The 25,309-nt window shown below is 38.3% G+C and overlaps 1 protein-coding gene across 1 annotated transcript in view; it reads left to right on the top strand.

Annotated features, from left to right (window-relative positions):
* Nucleotides 1–25,309, top strand: part of cntln (centlein, centrosomal protein) — a 190,471-nt gene that overhangs the window by 123,861 nt on the left and 41,301 nt on the right. The window contains exons 17-21 of the mRNA XM_088933536.1: nucleotides 3,723–3,897; nucleotides 5,537–5,627; nucleotides 6,949–7,166; nucleotides 13,292–13,495; nucleotides 25,195–25,292. Of these exons, the coding sequence (XP_088789662.1) occupies nucleotides 3,723–3,897; nucleotides 5,537–5,627; nucleotides 6,949–7,166; nucleotides 13,292–13,495; nucleotides 25,195–25,292 (786 nt within the window). The remainder of the gene's footprint in view (nucleotides 1–3,722; nucleotides 3,898–5,536; nucleotides 5,628–6,948; nucleotides 7,167–13,291; nucleotides 13,496–25,194; nucleotides 25,293–25,309) is intronic.

The following is a 25,309-nucleotide window of genomic DNA, read 5'->3' as shown; positions in this document are numbered from 1 at the left end:
ATATAAGACACACATTATACAGTGTTGCCAGAGATAATTTGGATTAGAGGTGGCCATCTATCAGTTAGTTTAATTTTAGACTTTGGCAACTTTGACTATGACAACTGTCAATGCAACAGGCAGAATAAACAACCACAGTCCCACCTGGAATAGATTTACTGTGACATAATCAATGTCATAATAACATTCAGGGGTCAATGAAGCCTAGTAATTGGTATGACCACCTTGTGCCCTGACAGATTCCTGAAGTCTGTGAGCCATCAGCTGTCACAGATGTCCCACAAGTGCTTGGGGGAGAGTGATGCTCGATTTCTTGCACCAGCTCCACAAGTCTATGGTTCAGGATGCTGCTGTCAAACAACAGCCCAAATCATCCTACAGATCTATGATATGGTTGATATTGGGCAATCATGAAAGCCAATCCACTACTGCTATTTACATTAAGAAATGCCTCTGTTATCCTCTCTGCATGGGGGGCAAACAGTGTTCTATTAGTCAGTATCTGCCAGCCTTCATTAATAGTGGAGTCAGGACTGGTTTCACAATGTTTCCCACATCGTGCTGGGCATTAGGTCTATATGAACAACAAGCTGTGGTCAGATGTCAGTGTTAATTGTACTCCAGACCAACACCCAGCAAATCGATCTCATTCCACAGCACAGTTCTGTGTAAATTGCTCTCTCTGGCCATCAGATGAGAGAGCTATCCTCAAGGTTCAGATTAAAATCTCCATTCAGGAAAAAAAAATGACACTTTTCCATCTTCTGTGATCAGGGTTAGTGCCTACTTCATCCCAGCGTGATGTTAATGAGTAAGGATTTGGCCAAACTAAGATCCGTAGAATTGTAAACCATAGTCTGACAGACATTTTTTTCACTCTTCTGTCACTAATTGGCCTGCTTCTAGTCCCAAAGGAGGGATTACTTTTTTAACTTAATAAGAAGTTGGGGAAAATTGCTTTTAAGAGGTAATGTATTACTTTACATTGTAACTAAACACATACTACACAGATCACAGTAATTGACTTTTTAAAATTATTTTTCTCCAATGTTAATTTTAAAAATAATCACTTACACAAATAAATTATAATTGCTCTGTATGTCTGTTTAAAAATAACTTTTCCCAACACTGAATGTCACCAACTACTGTGACATTCAACATCTTTACAATTATCAATTCATGGTATCTTGCAGTTGAATGGTAGAATTAATGCACTGTTATTCTGCATCAAGACATTTTCGTACAAAATTACATCACGCAATATATGTGTACTGTGTTTGTACTGTACTTGCACCAATTAAAAAAGCAACGCTGGCAACATTTTCTTAATATAGTGACATACCCATGGGCGTGTCACAACGGGATTTTTAAAGAAATCATAGCTGTGAGGTTCAAAAACACCTTTCTGCCTTTATTTACAGTTCTGGGGAAATCAAAAACACCAGAACCAAACCAAACAAAATCTTGAGCACTTCTTCAGCTCCTGCCTAAACTTCTTCATGAAGTCCCTATAAGCTGAACTGCTTATTGGCCACAAAAACAAAGCTTCCAAAAAATTCACAAAAATCTGACAGTTTTTTTTTTTTCCTCAGAAACACATCCTTTAGTCCATAGTCAGTCCTTGTCTGTCCTGTGGACAGCACACAGAGAGTCTCTGCCCTCTGGCCTACAGACATTCGTTCTCACAGACTGACCCTGGAAACTTCTTCTTCCTGTTTTTTTTAGCAGTCACCTGACTGGCTTCCGATTGGCTGTACTCTCACAACATCAAAATGTATCCTAAGTTCTTTTAAATTTAGATGGGTGATAAAAGTGAGGATTTATTTCTATAAATGCATGGTTTACCTTAAGAGGGATTTCATTGTGTTTCTGTTGTATTTCAGTATGGGATCATACCTACTTACAGTGTGTTAACAGAAGTACTCCCCAAATTTCCCCTGAAAATGCTTCATCTTTAACATTTGGTTTTGCATAATAGATCTTAAGAGCTAATTGAATTATAGGAATCATTTTCAAATAGTTATCCAATCAGATTCTTCAAATCCTATAACTAAGCTATAGTATATAATCTATATCCTGTATATGATTCTGTAGAAATTCTGAGCATGGAAAGAAGCATAGTAAAGCTGCTAGCATGGAGAGAGTCTCCTAATCCAACATCTTAACTTGGCTCTTTTTTCCTCTGCTGTTTTATTAGTCTACCCCAGCTCAAAAACACAGAGTACAAATATTGCAACTTGTTATGGTCAGCAAGTGCCGGTATACCTGGGATTTCTCAGATGAAATGGGTTCTGTACTATGAGATCAAGAACATTACTGCATTTAAGAACAATGTTAAGGAAATCCCATCTCCTCAATTATAATATTTCCCATATCACAGGAAAACATCTTCTAATCAAAATATTCCTAGATGACTTTGCAATCTTTGATCCTGATACTGTAGTATTTTCCCACTTACGACACATTAGCTACACGGTTTCATAGATAGACTTCCCAAGTGATGACTCTTTTTTCTAACTGAAGACTTGCAATACATCCACTAGTGCTAAAGAATAGTGAAAGATGCATGTATTCAAAAACTGGTAGGTGTGCTTGGGACCACAGATAAACTGAGAGCTTCTGTTCCTGGTGTGTAACATCACTTTTCCAGTTATTGTTAGTGACATTGTGCTTCATCCCTGGTGAAGACAGAAGCCAGAACATTCCCCAACTGTCTTTAGTTTTTCTCTTACTCTGTTTATAAAGCACAAATTGAGGTGAAGATTTTTTTTTTGCTTCTGCTCTTTTCCTGACAGTTGGACCTACTGTACAGTACACCTTAGTTTGCCAGCTTCTTTGATCAGACTTTGTTACATTTGTGCATGTTATTATAGAAGAATTAGGTCCTAAACAAGAATGCTTTACTTTTTCTCATTTGCAAATTCTTTGTGTGGATCATTTTACAATGACAGCAGAATCATATTTTTGTGAATTAGTTTGCTTCCTGTGTAGACATCTGTAGGCAAAATGGGTGAACTGCAGGTGAGACACCTTTAAGATACTGTATCATTAGTGATTTACTCTTGGACCTATATTACATATGTTGATTCTTTGCTCATAGGAGAAGAGTGCTTTTTTTTAAAAAATGTATAACTCTTTAACCTTACATGTATCATAGACTCCGACTCTTTATTTCTGCATTTGGAAGAGGTGCTGTTTTTATTTCTGAAACAGCTCTCTGAAGAAAACCACCTACCACTATGCCTTCACCAATTTAATGCTTCTTGATAAAAGTAAAGTAAGCTCACAGAGTACAAAGACATGAGAACTGTTAACAGACAAGTACTTGTGGAGTTTTTAACTGAAGCCTGTTTTGTAAGGCTAATGAACTATATTTAGGAGTAATGGAAGTTGGTTAAATTGAGAGAATTAGCATTGCAGAAGTAATGTTTAACATTTTCAAACATGTTAGCTTTACCTAAATGATTTAGTTAAAGCTAACATATTTTTTGTTTTCCTAGACTCAACATGCATTTATAAATAAGTGTTGTTTTACGAAGACATTTTCAGTACAGTACAAGGGATTGGTCATTTGTTTACCTAGAGTGACTAAGTGACTAAGTGCTAATTTAGTTTTAAAATAAGGTGCCACATACTATACACTTGCAGTACATGTTTCCAGTTGTGGGGAAACACAGTGGAAATATTTCATCTGTAAACTCCACTCCCCCCTTGTTCTCCAGTGACAGTGAAGAGGGATGCTCGGAGAGCCTGGATGAGCTGCTCACAGGACCCGCAGCGTGCAGATTCCCTTCCCGGGAGACAGATGACACTCTGAGCACCAGCAAAGAAAGCGACGTTCCTCGAGACCCCATACCGGCCCCACAGAGTTCTCATCTGAAGCACTGTCCTTTTAAGGTGCTTTTTAAAAGTGCTTTCCTCCAGTGTGCAGTATGTGATGGTTTCCCACAACACTAATATTCCTGACATTGCTTAAAATATCAAATCACAATGTGATAGCAATCAGTGGCTGGGGCTGCATTCTGCCTTGTAAGCTATCAGTCCTGCCAGTAATAACTTTACACGTATTGATAATTGCCCAGATTAAGATTACTGAGTTTCATTATTTCCAAAAGTAACGGATGGCAAATGTACACAGTTCTCTTTATGTTAGGTGATGCTGTTTTATGCAACGCACTGTACTGTAATGAGAACTTCAGAGCACCTGGCATTAGTAGCTATTTTTAGTGATTATTTTCTGTAATTTAAAAACTATATAGTCATTTAGATGAGGTTAAAACGTGGTTAATTATTCTTTAAATGAGATGTGAGGAAAAACAAACCATGCCTTGTTTGTTGTCTGTTGCCTTAAAGTTATAATGGAAATGTAAGATAAATGGATATTGCATTAGAAGTGCTGATTTTAATTTAAGAAATCTGACTGTCAGCCTGATGTGGTTGACTCAGTTCTAATGCAGCCCAACAACTAGAATTTCAGTATTCTGTGATCTTTCATGCATTCTGCCTGACAGAGCTCCAGAACAAATTAAAACTGGAAAATTGTTTTTCTGAGCATTTGACTTCTCTTTAATCATTACCCAATCTACATTCAAAGAACTGAACTTAGAAATTTTATTTTATTGAAATGTATCGACATACTATAGCATTTTTGCTTCTTAACTTTTATTAGTTTGCAAAAAAAGTAGCACACTTGCATCTTGTTTTAGTATCTTGCTTTGTTGGTAAAAAGTGACTTGGAAATCTTTTTCCTAATTTAAATATTTTTAATAGCAGTTGAAATAACTGTGGTAAAATTTAATGGAGACTGGCCACAGCCCCTTTTAAATGTTGTAAATTGTCTTTTGGAGAAGGACTCATCACTATTATAGACTTAGCTTTTATTTGACTCCACATAAATGCACTGTGGCCTGACTCCTTCATTATACTAATTTTTCTTGTTTGTTCTGCTTGTAAAGTTGATGCATTACAGTCGTAAAAAGCAGTAACAGCCTGAGAAATATGTAAATTAAGTGAAGTGGTTTCTTTCAGAGAGACTGTCCCATGCATCCTCTCATTCTTCAAAAAGAATTATTTTAAAAAACCTTCAAAGAAAAAAAAAATTGGATATATTTACGGACAGGTTTGGGACTACTACCAATGAGTTTTCTACAGAGTGTCACAGTTTTTTCCTATTGATGTGCTTGAGAAAGTGTTGTTCATTTGTCTTGTATTCTAAAAGAATTCTAAAATCCTTGTTTCATTTAGTACAAAAACATGTTGTTGATCATTACATGTTAATGTAGAAAACTGCTTTATACATTAATCAGTAAGTATGATTTGGGGATTAAGACAGATCAGTTTACTATGTTGTAAAGTTAAAGCAAAGGGCAACATTTCTATCAATGCACAAGAAGCTTGTAGCTAAAGAGCCTAGAACTCCATTAAGGTTAAATGACGTTTCGGTTTTTATGGAACAGGTTTTCTTTTTCTGTCTTTCATTTATACTGTTCTTAGCTGTGTTATATTTCATTTCAAATGGTATTGTTTTTGTTTTAAGGAATGTGATAGTACTGAAATCCAAAAGAAAAACATAATCACACAGGTGAGCAGGCAGCCCACAACTAATGCACGACAAGAAACACACAAAGGTATAGTATCTGTTTTTTATTGTATTGTAAATTTAACATTTAGGTAACTTTGGTAATCTTAATGCAAATATGTGTAATGTAAATCTGTATGATGCTATGGCTTATTAGAAAAATCGGTGCAAGTTACCTGCTGGAGTTCAAGATCACTTTATTGGCCATATACTGTACAATTTCTTAGGAGTTTGTCTTTTCGCATACCCCAGCTTGCTCTCCATGAGACACACAGGCAGGGAGAGAGAAGCTTGGAGTCAGAGCGCAGGGTCACCCATTTATATGGCACCTCTGGAGCAGTTGGGGTTAGGGGCCTTGCTCAGGGGCCCAACAGAGTAGGATTCCTCTGCCGGCCACAGGATGCGAACTGGCAACCTTCCACCCACAGGCATAGATCCTTAGCCACAGAGCCACCCTACCACCCATTAATTTGGAAAAAGTTCAAAAGAAGAGCTGCCTCTTGGGAGTCTATAAGTTACACAACATGCACTCATTGATATGGCAAAAATAAGAAGATAAAAGTTACAGACAAGGAGGCCCTTGGATATGTTTTGCTTATTTCTATTAGCTTATTGAGCAAGGAATTATATTTCCACACAGAGTCTTTGGTTTGTCCTGGACTTCTACAACACTTGATGAAAAACAAGTCTCTGCTGTTTAATATTTCATTTTGTTGTGGGTCAATCAGTTGTCAATACTTTTCTGAATCAAGTCCCCATGTGCTTTTCTCTGACTCAGGCTATAAAGATTTTGCTGATTTTAGTGTTACGTTTTCTTTCAGACCTGACTACTTTTTATTTTGCAGTAATATTTGTCCTATAACATGGTCACTGGAACTGAACTACAGAACTAGGCCTCACTAGTTGTAATTTTAACATTTCTGGATTGATCTTGGAAGGCAGTCCAGCACAGAGCTGGAGATGCATCCTCACATTTTCTGTGAGGAAAACAACCTGATAGTTTGGACTATAAAAAAAAATCTTTTGACTCCAAGCTCAGAGAAAAAAAAAAGTTTTCTGTGTCAGTCACTGAATTTTTTTTTATGTCATCCACAAGATTCATGAATAAAAGCCTCAGCAAAAATAATTAAAGTCAGGTAGTACAAAAACCTTTTCACTACATTTCTAAGTCAACTCCTGTTTTTTAACTCTTTTCTATGAGGAAAAAGACTAAATGACCTTTTAAATGTTAAATGTTAATGTTAAAGACATGTTAAAGTATCAATACATCTGATTTTTGTTCTGATTTATACACAAAGGGAGAGAAAAGGGAAGCATCCGACAATGCCTTGTAAGCTCACCAGAGGTGGTATTATTTTTCCTTGTAAAAGGTAAACACAAGAAGAAGAAGACTGGGGCCCAGAAGAGAGCTTTCTCACTGGCACTGCAGCAGCGGATCATATCTCTACAGCAGCAGATAGCTGTTCTACAAACTGGGAAGAGAGCAGCTCAGAACTCCGCCAGGGAGCTGAGAGAAACCAACAAGAAGATAACATCGCAATTGAACTTGCTAACCCAGAGATTTCAGATCAGCAAGCAGGTTTCACAGGTAAGGGAGAGAGAGAAAAGACGGAAAGGAAATGATTTTTTTTCTCTTGCTGCACAACAGAGCCTTTGCCCTTATCATGCTTAATAAGTGCAAGGCTGACAGGGCTGCCCTCACTGGCAGAGGTCAGGCGCCATAGAACAGGACTGCTGTGAGCCTGCCATTTTAGTGCCATTGCTGCTATGCTCCTGTACAGGAAATGAGATGAGCTCTGTCTGTCCTGCTTTTCCCACTGAACAATTTCGGGAGTGATGTAACAGGCAGAAAAAGGCAACAGGCACGTATCTGTCTCTAGAAAGGTCAAACCCCTCAGAGGTCTGATTAACAGGTTCTTTAAACTAAGTCTAGGTGTTGTCACATTGCCATGTGACCACTGGTTCAGAACCTCCGCTTGTCTCAATTTATCAGTTGAGCAGAAGAGGAAAACAGGGTAGTCTTCAGAGCTTTTTTGCTAGAGATATTTCTGAACAGAAACAATATGTTATGTAGACAGTCTGTATATGTTAAACAGACAATACTCCCAAGTTCTTTTATAACGCTGCCCTGGAACACTATGTTAGAACTGAAAAAACAAAACATCTCACATTGTGCAGTCATTTGACTTTTAAAAGGTGTTCCTAGTGAATAAAGCCACTGACGTGCCCTTTGGGACAAGGGAGTATAAGATCTCCTTGTTGTTTTTTAATCAACAGCTAGCTGAAAATGAAATTACATTCCTCATCCTCAAGGATTCGGAGAACCTCCTATTGGTCATAAACTGTAAAGGCTGGTAAAGGGATGAATTTTATCTCAAGTTCCAAGAATCCCATGTTTCTACTCTTAACATGTGCTAAAGCAAAGTAAACTACAGTTTTTGCACTTACATAATATAAAGAGAACCACGCATTTTTAAATAATACCTGTTACTCATCATTTTAAAGATAGACAAATTTGATAAACACTGCAAGGGTACAATTAGAAGTCATAAAAACATCTAGAAATGATTAGTTTAATGGAAAGCCTCTGTATTCTACACACAGATATCAAGTTTACTTACACCAATTACTGTTATTGATGAGGTGCACAAGCTTTACTGTATTATTGACAAACTCCAAATCAGTAAACTAAAATGCATGTTCTAAATTAATTTCTACAGCTGTGAAATAATTTATTTTTCTAAAATGTTGCACCATGTTCCTACACGGGTGAAAGCCTTGATCCTTGATCTGCTACCACTGTCTTCTGGTTTTCATTTCACCCTGACTCTTAGTGACTTGATTTGAATCAAACGTTCACCTAGTTGGTTCTTATTTCCACTGCTTCCAGGTATTTACTCATTGGGGATTATATGTTTCCTGAAAACCTGATGGATTCTGGCTTTTCATGACCAGGACTGAATACTACTGTACTAATGCCTTATACAGAACTTGGCAGTGCTAACTGAATCATATGTATTCTGGTAATAGTGCCAACAAAGCATTTTGTCTTAGGCGAGGCAAGACGTCATTGTAACAAGAAGAACCAGGTCAGCAAAATCCTTTTGCCCTTGCATTTCCACCAGGATCTTCTTAAGATCCTTACCGCCACCAGTTGGCAACGTCCAAGCACTTGAAGGGTTAAGTCTGAGTGCTACAGATGGCTTGTAAAGTAAACACCCTGCGAATGTTCTCCAGCCTTATGTATGTCAGATCCTCAAGGGCCATGGCTTTTGCCAGCCGAAGCACTCCTGGTTTTGAAGCTGATGAAACGCTCTCTTTCTTATTGATCTGTGCATGACACAGCCTGTCTCAGTGCTGGTAGAGCAGAGCAACATTTATCCAGGAATTTGTGAAATGTCACTGGGATCATGTTTCTAGGGCGAACTGTACAAGAATCAGCTGCTTAGACTATTACCCAAAAGAAACTTAACTGTACATGTCTGATAACCCAGCATTCACTGGGGGGATCCTGCCAACGGGGTTTTTGGAAAGCTGGTGCATTTTGTTAATGTACCATTTTTTTTTCAAATAGATTGTAAGAGTGAGAATACATAAGGGCTTTTTTTAAAACATTATTTTAACTGCAGTGATTTTGCATTCACGGCTTAGGAAGGATTTGATAGTTTAAGCAGTGTCCTTTAATATTCATGGAGGAAATGAGGAGTTTTGAACCTGTAATTTACGTCTACACATTCAGTAATTCGTCTGAAGAGTTCCTAATCACTTATATTTTCAAGGCATATTGTTTTAGTTCACAAAATTGTTATTAACTGTCTTTTTTCATTCTGTAATTGCAGGAACATCCCTATTTTAATTGCTTATCAATTCTCATTGATCAATAATTTATCGTTCTGAAAGTATAGCGGTAGCAATGTGCTTGACAAACTGCAGACTGAGCAGGACCTTTCATGTTCTTACTTGACGTGATCTGCATAAATGGAACATACACACAACACATTTACCAGTCAGTCATCACAGCCGTCCCCTAAAAAGTAATTACAGTGAGTAAAACTTTGGATGGAAAATTGCCTTGCAATAAACGGAGAGCATTTCTTTCTCTCACAGGGCTCTGACTTTAGCGCTGTGTGAAAGATTGGCATTTTTGGTGCCTTAAAGTTCTTTAAATCTACTTGGTTAATTGCAGACCATCTTTAACACGACCTTTTAATAATGCAGTACTCCTCAAGTGTCATCCCTTTATTGGCTGTGCTCAGTGAAGCTTTGTTCATCTTTATTAGACAAGTATGCTGAAAGATGGAAAAGAAAGAAAAGTCGGCTAGTAAATTAGCAGTAATTAGGAGAATTTGCCTAGCTTTTATATGGACATTTATATGCAGAAATTGGGATGTCAGCAGCTTAAAGAAACTTTGTTTGACACTTGTGTGTGGCAGGTGAAATATGGAGTGGTAATTTTACTTTTACAGGGCTACAGTCAAGCATATTAACAGAACAGTTTGTCATTCATGCAGGATAAGTGTACGGGATTATCATCTTTACATCCTTGGGTTTTTAGAAATAACTGTTCACTGCCATTGTCATTGGGGATTAACAGTTCTGGCGTAGTGCTGCTCAAGTCTTCATGTACAGTATGGATGTCTTAATGTCCCTTGTATGTATATTTGGTGAGAATGTTGCTTAGCAAAAGATGTGTAGAATAATGTTCTTTTGGTTCACATTACATTGACATTTTATATAATTCAATTGCCTCTATGCATTCAACATTTCTAGTGGTTCTGTATACTGCAAGTCTAGAGCAAATATTATTCTAGAGATCAGTTCCCTGAAATACTATATGGAACTACTGAATATGGAGCTATTTTCCCATGATTTTTTTTTTTCATGGCAGCCCACTGCTCTCCCCCCAAAAAGTAATTTCCTTGTTTGGTTACAAAGTTTGTTATGCTTTTAAACATTATTTACATTTTGAAGTGTAATTTAGAATGCTGTAAATGAGTCTTTCTCTTGGTTTGCCCTGGGATATGTCTAGTAAATTAGCAGGAACCTGTTTCTTCCTCTTCAGTGCTGCAACAGTGCCTTGTACAAACATGGACTACATGAGGGAAGGAAGTATATCCATAACATTTAAGAATGATTTTTGAATGAATTTCTTAGGATGTAACCCACTGCACTGTTTACAGGTGCCAACTCTCTTTAACTCTGTTAAATAGCCCTTTTTTGATATAGTATTGGATATACCCTTCCACCGATATTACTTACTTATGAACACTTGTTGATCCGGGAAGTCTTTAATTTAACTTGCACTGATTTACTGTACTGAAAGCTCTCACTTTGTAGTTGGCATACTGGCACGATGGTTACGTATTTATTAAATCAAATGCTGTGTATGATTACAAAAAATTTAGTGTGATTGGCTTTATATACTGTACACTCATTTTGACTACAGTAGGTTTAGACCTAACATGTTTTAAATACTAAATAATGAATTAATTCACATTCCTCATGTTTATCTTCATGTAATTCCTTTAGACTGTAATCTCAGTGAAATGTTTTTTTCTTATTATACTGGAATAGAAAAAAAACCTATATACACAGAAAATAAAATGTTAAAATTGTGTGGGAGTCTTAGTCCACGTTTTTAGTGAAGCCGAACAATCAGGATTGGTTTATGTAAGTAAATAGTTATTACATACATACAGGAACCTCACAAACATCAGCTCGAATATTTGCAAAATTCCAGTGTATGCCCCAGTTTAGAGGAAAAGAAACCTGATCTGGTTAAGATCTCTCAAAACTTGTCAGCAGGCTGATTCACATCAATACAGTATATCCTTTATGCTTCATGTCAGTTTTCTCCTGAGGAATCTGATTCCGGGAGCCTGATTTTCTATGTCTAAATAAAGTACTGCGTGAAATGATCAATTATCACTCAGTGGACAAAACATTTTGCAGATATTTTGTGCAAGGTCGTTTTTGTTTGCCATAATAAAATGCACATCTTTGATTAAGTTTTGCAATAACAGTGAGGGAACCCTACACCCGGCATACTATAAATGTCTAGGACAAAAACTGTTTGTTGCTCAATATTGTGCTAAATGTTTGATGATGGTTTACTTATAATCCAAAAACAGATGAAAACCTGAGAGGGAATTACTTTGCTTCCAAATGTACTCTGTGCTGTCCCTGTACTGTAAATTAAGGTTCCTTAATTTATCTTTTTCTGGTAAACCTTAAACCATGCATCCAAATTCTAACTGCTTCTTCCAATTCAAAGTATCCTGGCAAGCAATGGGCAAACCGTAAATGGGACACCAGTCCATCACAGGGCAGATACACAGCCAAGAAGCCAGTTAAATTACTAGCATGTCTTTAGACTGTGGAAAGAAATCAAAGCACCCAGAGAAAAAACACACTTTTACCAGATGTACCTTAGAAATAAAATATTATTATTAAAATGTAGGTGTAGGTGTGACCAGGAGTGAGCCTGGTCAGTACCTGGATGGGAGACTCCTGGGAAAAATTAAGGTTGCTGCTGGAAGAGGTGTTAGTGGAGCCAGCAGGGGGGCGCTCACACTGTGGCCCATGTGGGTCTTAATGCCCCAGTATAGTGACGGGGACACTATACTGTAAACAGGCGCCGTCCTTCGGATGATGTAAAACCGAGGTCCTGACTCTCTGTGGTCATTAAGAATCCCAGGGCATTTCTCGAAAAGAGTAGGGGTGTAACCCCAGTGTCCTGGCCAAATTTCCCAGTGGCCCTTACCAATCATGGCCTCCTAATAATCCCCATCTATGAATTGGCTTCATTACTCTGCTCTCCTCCCCACGTGTGGTGAGCGTTCTGGCGCACTATGGCTGCCGTCGTATCATCCAGGTGGATGCTGCACATTGGTGGTGGTAGAGGGGAGTCCCCATTACCTGTAAAGCGCTTTGAGTGGAGTGTCCAGAAAAGTGCTATATAAGTGTTAGCAATTTAATTTATTTATAAAATATTTTTATATTTGAATAATATAGAAATATAAATATAAAATATTGTATTCATAATATTGCCATAAGTAAATGCATGTGTGGCTTCAGAGGCCATTGCTTTGCTTTCAAAGTATACTCTGTGCTGATTATACTGAAACAGTCCGGTCCCTGTGTTGTAAATTATTGTTCCTTAATTTGTCTTATTATACTTGTATAGTACAGTATAAATACTAATGGCTGTGTACTACTTTAATGGCTGTGTGCCATTTTTTAGCATTTTCAGTTCACTGATCTTTTTAGAAAAAAAATCATCAAGGAAAACGTGAGCTCTATGTGCATCCTAGTACCACACACCAAGAGAGAATCTGTCCTGAATGGTTTTCTTGCCTGCTCATGGGCAAAACGTAGCTGTATTATTGAAGTAATTTACTGCTTAAATGAGAATATTGCCAATGAATTTTGAGTGATTAGCTTTTCATTAACATGAAACAATTCTTGAAATTAACACACTTTCCCATTCATAAATGAAAACAGTGTTTCTTCTGCAGGAAGAAGGGATGACTTTCATGTGAGCTCTAATTGACAAATACTGTAAATGTATCTTCCCTAACACACAGGGAGACTTTGTGTGTTGTTTCGTTTGCCTCCCTTACTCCCCCCAACACAGTCAAATCTTTTGAAAGACATTTAGGCAGAGCGAGGTGATACCTTCTCTTCCTCTCTCTTTTTTTTGGCTTCAAACAGAAACTGACCTCTGACCTCGCAGAGCTTCAGCAGCAGAAGGAAGTGTTGGAGAGAGAGGTGGAGCAGATGAAACAACAGCAGGACCAGACAGTCAGGGCAACACCAGAGCAGCCCCCTCTGACCCCTGGGCCCAAGGAAGACCCCCCTGGCCCCTCACCCAAGCACTTGGAAATGGAAATAAAACAGCTCCAGAACAAGCTAAAGGTCAGTGGATAATACTAACTTGGTACAGCAGTACCATGATGTGGGGGTGTCATAAAACTCAGCCTTTTAGCTGGACCTCATTTCAACCAAATGTTAATTTCTTCTGTTTCTTTGTGTTTTCTTTCTTCGTTATGCCACATTTTAGCCCAGTCTGACCGTTTTACCCGTTTTAACCAGATACTAGCAGTGCTTGTAGGAAATTATTTTTTACTGTACATGACGGAAGCTTCTGACTCAAACTTTATGAATGTTTCAGCAGAAAAAGCACAAGGATATATACAGTACTGTATATCTAGTTTTTCATTACAGTGTTTTTAATTCTATTTTTCTTTTGTACATTACATGCTTGCTTATATTTGACAATCAAATGTGGTTTTCAGTCTTTGAAATTAAAGGAAATAATTTATGAAAAGAATTCTTTTTGTTTAAGTAAAGTAAATACTGTATACACTGTAGTATAACATCTACCAGCATCTGGAATTCTGCAGGATGGACGCAGCACCACGCTTCCATGCGAAGGTCAGTCAAATCACACATGTTTAATAGTGGTGGAAAACGCTGTCTCAGGCATCGTTCCAGAATATCCCATACATCCCATAAATGCTCCTTTGGGTTCAGGTCTGCTGACTAAGAAGGCCATGACATACAGTATGGATAACATCAGTGTCATGCTCATCAAACCCCTGGGCAACCATACGTGCTCTGTGGGTCAGAGCAATTTAAATCATGCTAAAACACCAAGGATAACTCACCAGACCATATCACATTTCTCCACTACTTGGTAGTCTATTGCCTGTGCTCTTTGCACCATTGGATTCAGAAATGTGCATTACCACCGTTGTGATGAGTGGTTTTTGCACTGCAACCCAACTTGGGTATCATGCTCTTTAGAGAGCAGAGTTCATGATGGACCATTTTAGAGTCTGTGATGGACCATTTTTGATTAAATTGGCTTTTCTTACCCAACGTTCAGGTGCTCGTCTGTTTTGTCCTCTACTTCACACAGTCATGGAGTGTGCTCTTCTGCCCACTGTTGCATTTTTGCTGTTGATGTCTTTTCCACTGAGTTCCATGCTGATATCCTCTTAGACATTGTTGCTCATGAAACATCAGTAGGTTGAACTGTCTTGGTCACTAGATCTCCTGCCAAATAGGCCCCAGCAATCACCCCTCTTTAAAAATCACAGCAGAGATTTCAGATTTCAGCCATGCCACCCATAATTAAAGGCAAACAGTCCTGTACAGCATTTTTAATACATGACCCTAAGCATGCTGGGATGTTAGTTGCTTAATTTACACATGGGCCACTCCTGCATGGAAGCTCTTAATTACATTATTCCTTGTGTCCCTCATTAATCCAGGTTTTCCCATTTTTGTTCACTGCCTTTAACTAGAGAACACCTTCAGAAATTGTGCAGCAATTGCTGTGAAATATCTACTCAAGTTTTAATGTTTAATTGAGAACTTGAATATTAAAACAAAAACTCTAAAACAAATAGTCTCTTTACACACTTTATATTTGCATTTGGGTCATGTGAGACAAAAAGTTCATTTGGGGTAGCAAGCAAAAGGATCTTAATTCAAGAATTGTGAAAAAGTAGATTTTTACACATCCCAGAGACAAGGATCAAAATGGTAAAACAATTCTAAATTGAAATACAGTAGCTCTAATAAACGTTCAAAATAGTCCAACACGTACAATTTTATATACACACATACTGTATATATAGTACACTCAGGGAACAAAACAAAGTGACAAAAGAATTAATCACACAAAAGCACACAACTTTTGCAGAGTTAAACTCTAGATCAGTAAGCACTTTTGGAGCTCACTTATACTGTATAAACAGTAAGCTCCACCCATGTCTGATTTCCTATAGTAAAAAATATTTGAACAGGTGTTTAGTCTTTTTAATAACACATGCACGCCTACCTGGAAATCTATGATTTACAGTGCCTATAGAAAATCTACACCACCCTTGGACTTTTTCACATTTTATTGTGTTACAGCATGGAACCATGATGTATTTAACTGAGTGAAAATTTTTGCCACTCATCAACACAAAGCACTCTATAATGTCAAAGTAAAAATAAATCCAGACATTCTACTAAATTAATTAAAAATAAAAAAACAAAATAATTGAATGCATAAGTATTCACCCCCTTGATTTGACGCACCTAAATTACCTCTGAAGTAACCAACTCTCTTCTCCAAGTCACATAATTACTTGACTGAGTCCACCTGTGTGCTGTTGAGGTGTTTCACACAATTTCGGAATACATACACCTGTGTCTGGGAGCTTCCCCACTTAGTTAGTGCATTTCCAAGGAAACACTGCACCATGAAGGCCAAGGAACATTCCAGGCATATCCCAGACAAGGTTCTTGAAAAATACCATTCAGGGCAAGGATATTAGAAAATTTCCAAGACATTGAATATACCTTGAAGCACAGTGAAGTCCATCATTAAAAAGGTGAGAAAATATGGAACAACTGTGAATCTGCCCAAAACTGTCCATCCTCCAAAACTGAGTGTCCGGGCAAGAAGAGCCATAGTAAGAGAGGCCCCCGAGAGGCCTACGGCAACTCTAAAGAAGTTACAGTCCTCCATGACAGAGATGGGAGAAATTGTGCATGAGACAACAATAGCACGCACACTTCATATATCTGGCTTGTACGGAAGGGTGGCAAGAAGAAAGCCTTTGTTGAAAAAACTCATATCAGATCTCGGCTGGAGTTTGCTCAAAGGCTTGTGAGAGACTCAATAATTTGGAGGAAGATTCTGTGGTCTGATGAGACCAAAATTGGACTTTATGTTTGGCGCAAACCTAACACAGCACATCCCACTGAGAACACCACCCCTACAGTGAAGCATGGTGGTGGCAGCATAATGCTTTGGGGATGCTTCTCTGCCACAGGGACTGGAAAACTCATAAAGATAGAAGGAAAAATAAATGGAGCTAAATACAGAAAAATCCTGGAGGAAATTGGCTGCAATCTGAAAGAGCACTGGGACTTGAGAGACGATTCATCTTCCAACAGGACAATAACCCAAAACGTACAGCAAAAGCCACAATAGAGTGGCTTAAAACCATAAGGTAAATGTCCTGGAGTGGCCCAGTCAAAGCCCAGACCTCAATCCAACTGAGCATCTGTGGAATCACTTAACAATTGCTGTTCACAAACGGTCCCTATCCAACTTGATGGAGCTTGAGCAATTTTGCCAAGAAGAATGGGCAAAAATTCCAGTGTCAAGATGTGCAACGTTGATAGAGACTTAACCAAAGAGACTCACAGCTCTTATTGCTGCCAAAGGTAGTCCTATGAAGTTTAAACTCTGGGGGAGGGGTGGGGGGGGGAATACTTATGGATTCAATTGTTTTCTGTTTTTTTATTTTTAATTAATTTAGTAAAATGTTTGGATTTTTTTTCACTATGACATTATAGAATACTTTGTGTTGATGAGTTGCAAAAATTCTCAGTTAAATACATCATGGTTCCATGCTGTAACACAATATGCGAAAAAATGCGAAAAAGTCCAAGGAGAGGGTTGACTTTCTAAAGGCACTATATCATCACTTACCTTAATGCGTTTTGTTAGAAACAAGTTATGTGTTTGTATATTTCCTGCATTGACTATAATTGAGTGAATTCAGTCTTGCGTACTTTACAGTTGTGCTGTCCTAAGGCTTGTGCTCAAATTCACTTATACAAACTCCTTACATTAATTAGGATGGCAGTTTGTGTGTTTTGTTGCAGTTGTAAGTGCTTACATAGGTTCTGAAGGATAATGCTGTAAATTATCCCAGCAAGTCTGACATTGAACTACTGTAATTACTTTATATGCTTATGTTACTTTTTGTGCTTATACAAATACAGTAGTAACGTATAACACACATAGTATCAAGTCAACAGCATGAACTGTTTAGTGAACTGGTTCACCTGGCTTTTCAAGGTTCCCAGACTGTCCTTATGCAAATAAGTAGATGAGTCCAAGGGGATTTACTGTCCCATGATAGCATAAGGCTGTAATAATACATCAACTGGTGGTTTAGACATTCCCTTTGTAATCAACTTGTCTCCCTTGTCAATAGTGAAAAGGAACTAGATTATGTGGCAGTATTCCTGGCTGTGGTATCGCAGTTCCTAGAGTTTTTTTTAACTGAAGTTCACGTTCTGTGACCGTGCCAATAAGAGTGCAGCACCACACTTTGTGGCTGGGACTTCATCAAAATTTTATTAACAATAATATTGATAATAATAATAATTCCTTACACTTATATAGTGCTTTTCTCAACACTCCACTCAAAGCGCTTTACAGTAATGGGGACTCCCCTCCACCACCACCAATATGCAGCATCCACCTAGATGATATGACGTCAGCCATAGTGTGCCAGAACGCTCACCACACATCAGCTCTCAGTTGGGAAGAGAACACAGTGATGTCAGAAATGGGGATTGTTAGGAGGCCATGATTGGTAAAGGCCAATGGGAAATTTAGCCAGGACACCAGGGACAGTACCTTTTTACAGTATAGTGTCCACGTCACTGTACTGGGGCATTAGGACTCACACAGACTGCAGGGTGAGCACCCCCTGGTGGCCCCACTGACACCTCTTCTCACGAGGTCTCTCATCCAGGCTCACACCTGCTTAGCTTCAGTGGGTTGTCAGTTGTGAGTTGCAGGGTTATATGGCAGTCATCTGTTCAATGATTGTCTCTCTCAGGATACTGCTAGTTTGGCTGACAACTCCTTCCTCCTTTGAGACAGTACACCTGTTTCAGTCTCTGAAGCTCATATATAATCAAATACAGAATTTTCTTAATTAGTTTTACAACATGTTGGAGCTGCTAGATCATTTTTGCAACTAACTCAAGGTTAAAACAAGTACAGTGCATGATAAATATATTCATTGTGTGCATAATGATCTTACGTCATGAACTGTACCGTATATTTTTTGGTCAGGTTTTGCCCTGTAGGACAAATTCAACATTGGATATGGATTTTTCTTCCATGTCAGGTTTTATGGTGAAGGAGGAGGAAGAATAAGTAATATGAGACCAACTGAAAACTGTATTTTTCTACACTTCACGCTTAGAAGATTGTATTGATTGCAAGTTCCCAATTCCTGAAGAAGTCTGTTCATACATGCCCATACCCATATCCAGAACTTAGGTAGCATAGTTATTCAAGCCAATAGGACACCTTCTCTCCATCGATAGAAAGAACAACACAAGGGAGTTGTATGTCCGTCATAATGTGAACATTATCATCCTCTAATAAAGCGTGTCTGATCATTGCGAACAAATTTGTTCATATAGACCTCCAGCTTGCTTAACACCACCTTGGCATCTCTGCAAATCAGTGAGATGGGCTGAAAGCTTATATAAAGTGTGGGATCTTTTCTTTTTTTTATAATAGGCATATAACACTGGTATTAACATAGTTTTGAAAAGAACTTCTCTCCAAATGTATCATAACAACCAAAAGAGTACCTAAAAAGCTACACAAAAAGCATGAAAAGTCAAATGAAATTTGGATATAAAGCCAAGAGATGTACTTGTTGCCTCCTTTAGCTGTGGAAGATATAGGTGTCTCCTGCACAGCTCCCTCTGCAGGAGTAAGATGAGTCAAATGAAGAAATGGCAGAAACCGCCTACATTTTCGCTGATCATATTGAATGTCCAGAATCTAAGATGTAGAATAAAGCTTGGCAAATGTGGCTTTTATCTGGACAGAATCTGCCAGTAATTCTTCCTGTGCTGACATAATTACAAGTATCTCTATGCTGGTAAGTGGCTGTGGTGACAACTATTGAAATAATAATGTAGCTTAAATCTACTTATAAGAATTGGCACAATGTCTGAGCAATAAATCTGATTCTAATAAGGATATTTTCTAGTGCATAAAATATGAGGGTGATTGACCGAGCGACAGGTAATATTGAGACATTCCTTCAGTATTGCTTGACACTGCGTCCTGTAGTAGCATCATATTTAAACTGTCTGGTATGGTGATCTGATAGTGACATGTGACATCTGTATTTAAAACAAAAATCATAAGAACATAAGAAAGGCTGCAAGCAAGAAGAGGCCATTTGGCCCATCTTGCCTGTTTGGCAGTTAGTGGTGTATTGATCCAAGGATCTCATCCAGGCATTTCCAACCAGAGCCAAAAATCGGGGATCAACTTCAACAATGTGGTCAGGTAGCTGGCTCCATACTTTCTTTACCCTCTGATTAAAGAAGTGCCTCCTGATTTAAAACGCACTTCTGCATTTCCATTAGAGCTCTGTGGTTTGTGTTTGGGAGGCAAAAAATATAGCCAGTTCTGGAGTGTGATTTATTCCTTGCTGAAAAAGAGTAAATTCATGCCATATATCTTCTACACAAAGATCAAACAACTCTTTCTATTTAGATCTATCAAATATTTGATTCATGATAGCATTCCTATCTACAGCATACCCATAATAATACCAAAGTCAATGAGATCCGACATTGTACAAAGGTTTTTTGTGCAGGATGTTAAAAATTTGACTAGGTAAGAATATAAACTAAAAAAAAAACTTTTTTCCTGAAATTCATTTTCATACAGTATAAGCCAGTTTCCCCGATTCATCACACCCTGACATCAGCATAGAATTTTTTTAAAATTAGTTTGCAATGCAATTAAAACCCCTTTTGTTTTATTTTCTCTATAAATGCTTCTCCTGATGCTTGCTTCTTAGCAAATCTTCCAGTGTCTTTTTGTTTGCTAGTGAGATTTCTTTATCACGGCAGTATCTGTTTCTCCTTTGAAAACTCACAAATCTAGACAGCTAACACTTTTGTTAGAAGAACTGAGCCTGCAGACAATCTACAACAACATACACAGAAACTTTAGTCATGCTCATCAAAAGCAAATCCATTGTCAGTAAGGGAATGACATCTAGAATGAAAACAGATAGAAGCTGTGCCATTGTGGCCACTCTTTCCAAACAGCACTCAAAACAAGAATCCCCTCCAAAGAGAAAACCCCTTGGAGGATAGGAGACCCTCCCCCCTCAGCTGGGAATTCCTCCTCCTCTTCCCACCCCTCCCTTTCTTGGATCTACTGTATGGCAACATTGCTGTCAAAACACAGTGCTCTTCCCTCCACACTCCTGTCAACAAGCATCAAAGTATTCTGTCCCCCTGTAAGAAAACATAAGTAAATAATTCACAAATAATCAAAGAGGAATACAAAGAGCAGGTCAGTCTGAGGGTGAGAGAAAGGGTTAAAAGATTAAAAGTGAAAAATAAAACAACAAAATAAGGTCAGAAGGATCTCATACAACCAAGGATTGATTACTTCAGCACACAGTCGTCTTAAGAAGTGAAAAGAAACATTAAAGGGTTTCATAGTGTTCGCCCCTTCTAAGAACGCAGGATTATCCCTTATGTTCCGGTGAACTTCTCTGCCATCTGCACCAAGGTGCATAGATACTTTCTTACAGCATAAGCAACTTTAGACACCAAGGATTACAGAAGGCAGGGCTGGAGCCCTCACTCCTCTTAAGTGATGTCCTCCCTCCTGCAAAGAGCAACTGTGCATCAGCTGTGAGCTGATGTTGGACTGTAATCAGGATGGAGATGCAGCATGAATCCCTCCGCTGACTGAGCAGGGTTAGATTGCCTGCTGTTCCTCAAAAAAAGCTGTCCGGCTTTGTACCAATGAAATTGGAAGATAAACACCTGGGACATGTGGAAGAGTTACTTCCACAAAACCTGTATAGCAGCTTGATGATAAACATCTCTGTGCCAAAAGTGGGAATGACATTTTTTTTCTGCTATCTTATTGGGCCCTTAATCTTCTAGTAAGCACGAGATTCAAAGGTTGTGTCTCAATCCAGATACTTAGCACTCCAGACTTTCCAAATTAGCCGCACTTGTCTTCAAGGCATTCAAATTTCTCCACCATTATCGCAATTTGAGAGGTCACCATTGCCATCTTTACTTTTACAATCTGCGATTGCTAATGCAGACCACTGCAGCAGATTAGCCATTTGAGACAGTTCTGGAGAGTCAAGGTTTTTTTTAATTTCTTCTTTCTTGGAGAGGAGGCCGGGGATAATTCCATTTTCTTTTGTGCTCCTGCCATCCACACACTTCGGAAGTAAAAGTCCACACAAATGGAGGGGACAACAAAAAAAAATCATTAAAAAGGGTGGTCAGTGGCAGGAGCCTCAGTGTCACACTGTTGTACTGGAATGCTGGTGAAGTGATGTCTTCATTGTGCTAATCATCCCTTGATTCTACTTCTTCTTACATCTATACTTGTATAACACATTTGTCTTTGTATTGATTCCCCACAGTTGTCTACATGATGTACTGTAAAAAATGTGTCCACAACACCTAGGTCTACGATTTCTTCCAGCCCTTTAAAATTGGATCCACTCTTGAGCTCACTAGTATTTGCGTTGATCATTGCTTGGGGTCATTTCAGGCAATGTTATCTGGGCACCGAAATGGACTTGGTTGATGCTTTTCTTGCTCCTACTAGGGAATCCTTCACTTTGAATATTCAAATTAATATTTGTCTGACTTTATGTCTCTGATTTATTCTCCATCTCAATTTTTGCATTTTCAATGTAATATGCATAGGATTTCTTCTGAACACAATGCTTTTGCTCGTACGTAAGGCCTACGGTACAGGCTCAGATGCCTGTGCAGAGTATTGGGTGACAGCTTTATTTACATACTGTAGTTCAACTGTTCTGTTTTATTTGTACAGCCAGTCATCCTGAAGTACAATAAAATGTTTGCAAAGTCTCTTTCAAATATTGCATCAGCTTTACTATTTAAATTAATTTATTAATGAGAAGTGTCTAGACTTAAGATTGTCTGAATAATCATATACAGTAACCTTTTTATCTTGATATAATCTTGATATAATTAGAATGCCTTTTTGTTAACTCTGGTTCTTTTCCTCTGGTTGCCTTTGTTTAGAGAATTCTTGCACTTGTGGTTGAGGGGTTGGGCTGGTAGTTGTACATTGACTTAACAGTGCTCTGAAGCCATTGCCTGTACCAGATTTTAAATTATTTGACTGCAGGTTGCTGAAATTATTGATATCTTTACTCTAGCAAACATGCTTGTATGTAGACCATACAAGGAGAATTTATTTTTTGTTCTTTTGCTACTGCTGGAGTCTGAGTTTACAAGGACTTTAGGGGAGATGCAAGAGATTTTGGGTTATCCATGCTGATTCTCCTCACTCTTCTTTTTTGGCATTATTATGTTATTTTCTAAATTGTTTTGGCTTTAATTGGTGGATGTGATCCCTAACAGCAAAGATCACATACTGGATCATGTTATCCTTCAGATGAGATGTAAAACCGAGGTCCTGACTCTCTGTGGTCATTAAAAATCCCAGGGTGTTTCTTGAAAAGAATAGGGGTGTTACCCCGGCATCCTGGCCAAATTTCCTAATCATGGCCTCCTAATAATCCCCATCTATGAATTGGCTTCATTACTCTGCTCTCCTCCCCACTGATAGCTGACGTGTGGTGAGCGTTCTGGCGCACTATGGCTGCCGTCGCATCATCTAGGTGGATGCTGCACATTGGTGGTGGTGGAGGGGAGTCCCCATTACCTGTAAAGCACTGTAAGTGTAAGCAATTTTTATTATTATTATTAGGGACTTCGAGCTGGTTACTTACAGTAGATTATTTAACCATTTGCTTTGATCTGTAGGTTCTAGTATGTACTTACTAGCATTTGCATATTAACTAAGTTCTGCAACATCAAGTGTTTAAAACAGATATCTTTTTCCGAGTTTACATTCTCCTATCAGTGGTCCTCAGCCAATTAGTATTAAGGGACTCCATTGTGCTTTACAAATACACCATTGGTGAAATTGTACATTGATTTAGCTCCGATTTTATCACCTGTAAAAAACTGACAAGTCTCATTTACATGTCATTACCTCTTGTAACAGCCATCTTTCCTTCATGAAATGTCTCGGACATAATCCTGAACGTAGATAGAGGGTGCCTGTTGTATCTGTTCATTTACTTGCCTTCAAGCAATGTACTGACTGCTGCCAGGTCAGCGTTTTTTGGGAAGCTAATAGAAGAGGGGAAAAGTAATCCTAGCACCCTTTTTTCCACAATTCATCATCTCTTAAATCTAGTTAAGAACACCACTCTTGAAGAATCTACGGACCAATGCAATTGATTTTCTGAATTTCTCATTCTTAAAATTGATAACATCAGAAGTCATTCAATCAGAAGATGGTGTCTTGTGACTGCACTTTGAAATTCAGTTTCAAGTTTAGTCTCAAGCATCTCAGTTTATAGAGTTCCATGCAGTCTGTCCTCAGCACTATCTAAAATGGAAAAAAAAACAACATAGCACAGATTCCTTGATTCCAATTCCGTGTGTCTTGGTTTGTTTACATTGTGTAATCCTGTGTCCTATAATCTTATATGTTTCGTTCTGGCTGGTCCTTTGTAGTAATCCCAATTATTAACCAATGTTACCAACTTGAACAGAAATTCTTTACTCTGTCTTCTCTCTTGGAGAGGTATCAGCGGCACCACTGGGGACATGGTCTGCTCTAAAGAAATGTGTGCCTCCTCCAGCTGTCAGCACTTGTGGTGTTTGCTGATCCTGTCATCTGCTTCTTGGGGAAGTTCTATCTACCATGGGTGCAGCCTCCATTTTGCAACGAGAGACACAACCCGTCTTGTTGAGACAGACAGGATTCTACTATACTATAACATGGATTTTGTCGAATCTTATCTTCAGTGTGGATGTGTGGTACGAGGTGCTTCATAATAAACTTTAGAAGGTACCTACAGTACTGTAGGTTGTCTGAAAATAAAAGGTGAATCTCTGTGGATTTTATCCCGTACTGCCTTTATCGTTAAAAATTGGTAAACAACTAAAATGTACACAGAAATTAGAAAGAAATAATTTGCGACAGTTAATGTACCATTCCTCTTTCTTATCCACGGAGTAGACTAGTCTCCCACCCTGCCAGAGTTCGTTTGTGAGCTTCCTTCATTGATGAAGTTTCCGTGCTGTAAATAAAGAGAAACATCTTTTACAACCCAAGGCAAGGTTTTGTCTTTTAACAGTGCAGAAGTGGCTTTGGCTTTTTGTCTGTATCATTCCTGCAGATAGCCTTCACAGTCCCTCTCCGTGGGCAGAGCTGTGCAGCCAGGGGAGATGTCATCAATGTGGGCTGAATTCTACATTGTCAAATATTGTTGTTTTCGGTTTCTCTCGCTGCCCAAAGGGGATCGAGCTGTGAAGGTTAACCGGCTATAAAGCCAAACCAGAGATGTTTTTTTTTTTTAAAGAAGCAGAGTAACACTGCTATACTCCTTTGCGCCATTAATATAAGTTTTGCTCTGTGTTGTTCTCTGTGTTAACTTTTTTTTGTACACACCACTAATTTATTATTTTTTTTTTTGCTATTATTTTGCAGAGCATTGCCATATACAGTATCACGCACATCCCTAGTTTTCATGTCCCACCCTGAGATTTCTTATCCTGTTATGAGAAAAAGAAATTAAAAAAGCTTGCTACTTTTTATTGCATGGCAAACCGTATTTTTTTTTCTCATCTTAAAAACCAGGAAGTAAAATGCTGTTTGCAGTGGAATTCCCCACCTTAAAGAAAACAATAAAGGTGATACATTTTTCCCTTTTTTTTTTCTTTTGTTCTTTCAGAATGCTTCTAATGAGATAGCAAAGCACACATCTGCCAGTAAAGCCTTGAGAGCAGACTTGCAGGAGAAGGAAGAGCAGATTGGGGAGCTGCAAGAGAAGTATGTCTGGTTATTTG

The sequence above is a fragment of the Atractosteus spatula genome, chromosome 1 (genome assembly GCF_055471065.1).
Source record: "Atractosteus spatula isolate fAtrSpa1 chromosome 1, fAtrSpa1.hap1, whole genome shotgun sequence".
Lineage (NCBI taxonomy): Eukaryota > Metazoa > Chordata > Actinopteri > Semionotiformes > Lepisosteidae > Atractosteus > Atractosteus spatula.
This window is presented reverse-complemented; position numbering and strand designations above follow the sequence as displayed.